At 34.3% G+C, this 6,997-nt stretch overlaps 1 protein-coding gene across 1 annotated transcript; it reads right to left on the bottom strand.

Annotated features, from left to right (window-relative positions):
• Positions 1 to 685: 685 nt before the first annotated feature.
• Positions 686 to 4,916, bottom strand: LOC107490957 (probable cyclic nucleotide-gated ion channel 16). The gene is made up of 7 exons (XM_016111753.3): positions 4,470 to 4,916; positions 4,187 to 4,399; positions 3,677 to 3,990; positions 2,945 to 3,056; positions 2,586 to 2,822; positions 1,233 to 1,627; positions 686 to 1,034 (listed from the first exon to the last, which is right to left on the bottom strand). Exons 1-7 carry the CDS (start codon positions 4,914 to 4,916, stop codon positions 686 to 688), a joined length of 2,067 nt encoding a protein of 688 aa, XP_015967239.1.
• Between the last annotated feature and the right edge of the window lie 2,081 nt (positions 4,917 to 6,997).

The raw sequence follows: 6,997 nt of genomic DNA, 5'->3' as shown, positions 1-6,997 counted from the left end.
TTATATTTTATTTTTGCTCTACCAACTTTTGAATTTTGATCTTCTACTATTCTTAATGTAGTGTTGTTGTCCTAGCCTTGTGTCCTTGTTGATTTTCTTTTTCCATAATGATGCCAAATATCCCATTTGCTTCTTTTTTTCCCTTTCTCTTAGCAAACGTAAAACCTTTCTTTTCTTTTATCTTGGTTCTGATTTTTCTCATCATATACATTGGGCTGTGTTTTGATTTGTGTATTGTAAAAATTTACTGAATTAACATGAGTTGAGCTGAGAGATGAAGTATTAGGCTTGCAATACTAATACACATTAAATTATACTTAGTCTTTTAATCCAATATAATAAATATTTATCATCATATTAATATATCCAAAATCAATTCTAACTCAACAAATACTATAAGTACTATTGTTATTCCATCCGTAAGACTAAGCCGAGAAATTAGATAAAATCAGAATTAGAAGTTAGTATGATGAATAATAATGTCAATAGCGTGCAGAAGTGCAAAATAGGATTCTAGCTACAATAATAAAAATTGTATCGTAAGCTAACAAATAAAACAATGCAACCTCCTTAGTTAGTAGTTTGCTATAATATATTTGTTAAGTCGATCAGCTACCAATGATTAGCCTATCATAGTAATATACCGCCACATGATATTATTTTAACAATCTGAGAACTCAGCTAGTTAATTTTCATCTTGGAAAGTTGAGAAATCAGGTTCTGTTGGCTTGAACATTTTGGGCATCTTCAAACTATCACTATCAGGTATTGCAATCTTCTTAGCGGCACCTCTTCTTGTGTTTGCAGCAAACCTAGATGCCAAAACGGTAGTTGAAATCTGTGCGCGGTTTCCACTACTTGATGAACTCCCTCCTACCCTTTGTTCTTCACCTTCACCATCTTCTTGCTCGATATTGGTGTAGTACAAGTTCTCTTTTTGTAACAACTCCATTGTCAGTTTTCTCTTACGATAACGTCTCCAAGCAGTCTGTATAAAGGCAGCCCCCCAAGCCCTCCATTGATGGGAATAGTACCTAATAATGAAACCATGATTGGTCACACGTTGAATTATTCATAGCTATTCAAATTCACACGTGTCTTATTATTTTATTTTCATATTTTATCTGGCATATATATTTCTCGAGTTGCATGAGATAACACACTAACAGTAATAGTATCATCATCATTTAAGAAATGTTTTGGTGTAAGAGAAATGATGTGGACATACACACCTAAAAGCATGCTGGAGTTTCTTGCTATGTAGACGCTTGAATTGATTCGAAACAAACTTTAGATCCTCAGCTCTGAGAGCAAACGCTTCGACTTCAGTAACAGTCTTGACAGTTCTAGTAGAGTCTGGAAGGCTGAGGTTTGAGGTGGGCATCAAGGCCCACGTCAGCAACTCTTCACCACAGAAATCACCTGGTCTAAGAATGATAGAGTTGTAGTACCCTGTTCTCCCACCATCAGTGGTTGAACTCTCAAGCTGTCCTCTAATGATGAACAGCATTTCTCTCACTGGATCACCTTCCCTTACAATGTATGTGTCTTTTGTGTTTAAGGATGCAACAAGACGTTCGCATATGGCATCTAGCAGTTGATCATCCATTTGACCGAAGAAAGGAACCTAAACACACTTTACAAATTACAAATAATCCTTTTTCCACATGTTTGCTATGCATGCCCATATCTTTTGATACAAGTTTATCATCTCATATTTATATTTTTATACAGTATATACGCTTATGGTGGAACCCACTTTTTATCATAAGTGTATGCAAATATAAGGTCATGGTGTACATCCAAAACTTTTTTTTCTAAATTTTATAATTATTGTTTTTTTTACTCAAGATATTCATCATTAGTAATAGTGAAATAAATAAAATTAATATATATGCATATAAAAAATTAGTAATTAAATCAATCATAATATATTTATGTATAAATATATATGTAAATAATTTATTTTTAATATATATTTTATTATTTTATATGAATAACTAATTTGATAGTGAATTTTTAATGTATACCTAACATCCACTGATAATAAAATTCTTTCATTTTAAAAGATGTTGCTGGCCAAACCTTTCTCTATTCATGTTTAAATAAATAAATAAACGCCAACTTTGTTACTAGATCTATTGATTATGAAGTTAAATTTTAAAACGGTCTATCAAATTTGTAGCCGGCATTAAAATAGTTTTTAAAATCTTAATTGTATAAAGTATATCTCAGATATTAATAAAAACGATTTATTATGTTTTTAGAGGCTAATTTAGTATTCTTTATTAATTTCAAAACGTAATTAACATAAATAGAAATTTAAAAAATATTTTAGTGCACGAAATGAATTTTATAGGTTATTTCGAAGCATAACTCCTTGACTTCTTAATTATATCTCTTAATAATTACTAAATGGTAAAAAATTTAAATATAATTTATCTTTATATAATATTAATAATTAATAATTATTAAATAATAATTTAGTTAAATATATTAAATAATCTAATTGTTGTTTTCGCCTTAGCAAACAGATGACTAAAATATATATTTTGAAGCGAAAGCGGTGTAAAAGGGAGACTTACCCGACGAACAATGTCAAGACAAAGATGCCTTTGAATCTGGCGTCGAAGATCAATAGGCAAATCACGCAAAATTGCTTCTTCATCTACGCCTCTTGTGGCAAGCCATTTATATTGAACAAATCTGCGAATGCGTTGTTGAAGTTCCGGTGGAAGTTGCCTATGATTCATCCACTCTTCTGTATCCTTTTGTTTCAGTCTCCATTCTTCAAGTCTTGCAGTTGAAGATTGCAGATAATTCTTTTTAATAATAGCAAAAAACATGTAATTGTTAATTTTAATGACTATCGTTGAAAAAAAAAATAAAAAACTGGCATCATCATTCATCAGTTATTATTATGTACTTATTATTTGATTAATACCTGCATATTACCAATGAGATGCGCAAAGAGGATTGAACCTGCGATGCAAATGAAACTTGAAAATACGGTTTCACCAACGTAAGTGCTCGTATTAAGACCTTGAGCATAAGATCTGTACATCAAATAGTAGAGTTGGAAACACCATTAGAGAACCTTAAAAGGTGAAGTGCTCATGCTAATATATGAACTAGTTTTGTTTCTTTTCTTACACTTTTTATGAAATGTATTTTAAAAAAAAAAATAATTTCAAAAGTATGAATGCTAATGTGCTCTTGGAAAAATAAAGAATGTATTATTCTTTAAAATTTAAAGTCTAATTTTAATAGGAAAGTAAAGTACTGATGATAATAAAAGATAATGTAACATACATGAAATAATTTTATTTTATAAAAAAATTGAATTTAAGTTTAACGCACAATATAACATAATTTTACACATAAATTTAATTACATAATTACATGTTATTAAAAATATCTATTTTTTACTTTTACTATATAAATGATCATTCAATAGATATAATTGAATTATGTAAATATTAAATTAAATCATTTAAAAATTTATAAAAAATATTTTTTAAAGAAATAATTCCAAAAACTCTTTAAATTGAATAGAATTTAATTTTGTAATTAAAAAATACTTTTCTCCTCAAAAAATCCAAGCCAAACTCATTTTACCTTAAGAAGTAAAACAAGTAATTTGGGATTAAGAAATAGAGAAATATGGATGGCATACGTTAAATTTTTGAGGCCCCACCAAAGGCAATAAAAATACTTTTGAGAAAAGGTGGAGGAAGAAACATGGTCGGTGAAAGCATCAGAAAACATTCCAAATTGAAAGTCATTCTTGTCATTGAGAGCATCACAGTCAGCAAGCACACTGGTTCTCTTAAACCATGCTTGTCTTGCTGGATCATCCAAAAGATTGCAATCAAGATACGCTGGTTTGCAAGATGGAGAGTGTGTTCTATTCATCTCCCTCCTACAAGTTATTCTCCAACACTCAAATTGTCTTTGGATCGATGACACATACCATGATGCTCCCAAAACCTGCACTGACAACAATATAACCCTATTCATTTATGAATCCCTTTCTCATTCCTCTTATTTCTCTAATTAATTCTTATAACCACTGAGTAAAATGTATGCAAATGTGACCATAACGGTAATCTTGAAATCCTTGCTTATTATAATATGTAAGTGATTTTGTGTTAAGTATGAATGTGAATGAATGCATGATCATTACATGGCTGGCCAACATGTAGAAACAAAGATTGTACACAGCCCCAGCCAATGCAGTTTTGGTTATAAGCCCACTAGTCTTTAAGATTCGACGTTGAAGAGGAAAAATCTGAAACAATCGGGGAACATACTGAATGAGGACAATCAGGGATATTGTGTGATTTCCTTGTGCTACAGTTGACCCTTTCACTGCCGGAATCACGAACCAAATCACGATCTGCACTCACACTTCATTATTTTGATGTAGAAAGTAATGGATTGACATTGATTGAGTGCATAATGCGTACCTGAGGCAAAGGAAGGGTAGCAAGTAGATCGATGATGAAATCATGCTTGAGGTACCTTTTGGCAATGAGGTGGGGATCCGTGACGAGCTCCTTGTGGCCATAAACACGAGTGAGAGGGTTAACGTAGGCCGTCCGGAATTTGAGGACCATGTGGAAGAGGAAGAAAAGATCGGCCACGGTTCTAGCGAAGGTGACGACAACGCCCAGGTACCAATCGGTTTGCATGCAAGCCTTGTCACCCGTTATGGGATAGTAGAAGTAGAGAGGGTCAAGGAACAGTGCCACAATGCACGCATAAAGGAAGGTCCGGTTCCATCTTGCGATGAATCTTGACCGTGGGTCAAGTATTTTGTACCACCATGGCACCTTCTTCCGCAGGGAGAACGATTTTGGGAACCTTGTGAATCGATTTGACACCGCAAACCGCTGCAAGTCGCTTGGATTCATCATCATCCTCCTTTCTTCTTTTTTCGGATAATTATTGATGTTGTATGTTGTTATTTTTTTCAATCCAGAGAGAGAAAGAGAGAGAGAGAGAGAGAGAGAGAGAGAGAGAGAGAGATGTGAGGTAGATGTGAGTGATGAAAGGAAAATTGTATTCTTGAAAGATTTAAAATTCAGTTACTATACCGAAAAGATAATGGCCATTGATTATTACCATTAGAAGAAGTGCTTGCTTGTTACATTATTCTCTTAGAAGGAATTGTGTAATGGGCCGGGTAACGTGCCAATTTCAATCTATGAAGCTCTGAAACTTGTATGAAGACTAAAGTAGGATTAGGGATTGTGTAATCTACCTGCCCAAAAAAATAAAAAAAAGACTAAAATGTACTATCACCAGAATAAAATGTACAAAAATAAATATCAGGTTGCCGTACCAAAACAAAGATCATATACCCCTAATAATTTTGAAATTTTTTAGGATTAGTTAAATAATGAATTAGTAATAGGTATTTATAATTGTTTCACTCGATTTTTAGTATTTTTCGATAGGATATCTAATCGAATTTGTATCAAGATCTCAGTTTGAAAAAATAATGACTTGAATAAACAATGTGAATAATAATTTAAAATTGGAAAGTCAATTATAATTAAAATTCATATTTTTAAATTAATTATCTAATTATAAAATTTTAAAATTTGAAAAATTAGAATTTGTAGTTTAAGCCATTCCCACTACAGAAGGTTACTCCTATTACTTTCGTTTCCTCCCAGTCTCCAGTATATTCCCTCTCGCTGCCGCAGCCAAATCTGTGCCATTGCAACCACCGCCCCCGACAAAAAATTCCGACGTTCATATTATCTTCTACCAACGACGCCACAGTCTACCGCATACACCACCGTTGCCTCAAATTGTGCCCCTTGTTCCTCTGTATCCCGGTGATGTCTGATTCCTCTATTCCCAGCACGTCTCCTCCGGTGCCCTGGCAACCCCCCGGCCGACAAGAATCCCAGCCACCACCGCAACAGATTCTATTGACACACCAGGCGGGGTTCCCTCGGAGCGCCGGCACCACCGCAGCCGACGGTCATATCGCAGGCGCGATTTCTGTTTCCATCTCCTCCTTCACCATTTGGATGCTTGAATCTTACCCTCTGTTATCTCTTTTTTGGTGTTTTGTACTAAGGAAAAATAATGGAGAGAGATCACATGGGTTACTACTCACACCCAAATAGTGATTCATATTATGGTGGATGGAGGAACTATCCAAATTTTGGTTGGCAAAGTCAAAACCAAAGAAACTTCAACGCCCCATGTTCCAACTATCTAGAGCCACCATCTCCATATTCATATCAGGAACCACCATCTCTATATCCATACCAAGAACCACCACCTCTCTATCCATATCAAGAACCATCATCTTTCTACCCATACCAAGAGCCACCATCTCCCTATTCATACCAAGAACCATCATCTCTTTCTTATTCATATCAAGAGCCATCATCTCCTTATTCATCTCAAAAACCATCAGATCTTGAGCTCCTCATGAAAGAATTCCTACATGATATAAAGACGAGTGTAAAAAATGTAGAGAATTATGTGCAGACGATGATCAAGAACTAGGAAGGGGCACAAGCAAATTCCTTCCCAAGAGATACAATGCAAGATCTTATGGAAGAAAGTGAGGAAACCAATCAAAGGAGTTTATACTCCAATGAATTAGAGAACTTTCCACCCTTACATATGGAAGAAGAGGAAGATGCACAACCTCCCATGCCCTTGGTAAGCAATGAAAAAGAGATTGAATTAGAAAAAAGCTACCAAGAGGAAGAGGTTGAAATTGAGGAAGCTTACAAAGAGGTAGAAGAATTCAAAGAAGAACACAAGGGAATGGAGCTTGCAAGACCTCTTCCAAAGCCATCACCATCCAATACAACATTCAAGTGGGTAAATTTCCTATCCTTAACCTTTACTTTTCCACTTGAATATGGGCTACTGGAGACGGATGGTCAACTTAGAGCTCTTTGTGACATTAAGAGTAAGAGGAAGATGGTTAGTGGCAAGAGTTGTCAAGCAAGGTTCAATA

This window comes from Arachis duranensis, chromosome 5 (assembly GCF_000817695.3).
Source record: "Arachis duranensis cultivar V14167 chromosome 5, aradu.V14167.gnm2.J7QH, whole genome shotgun sequence".
Lineage (NCBI taxonomy): Eukaryota > Viridiplantae > Streptophyta > Magnoliopsida > Fabales > Fabaceae > Arachis > Arachis duranensis.
Note: the sequence above shows the minus strand (reverse complement) of the source record. Positions and strands in the feature narration are given on the sequence as shown.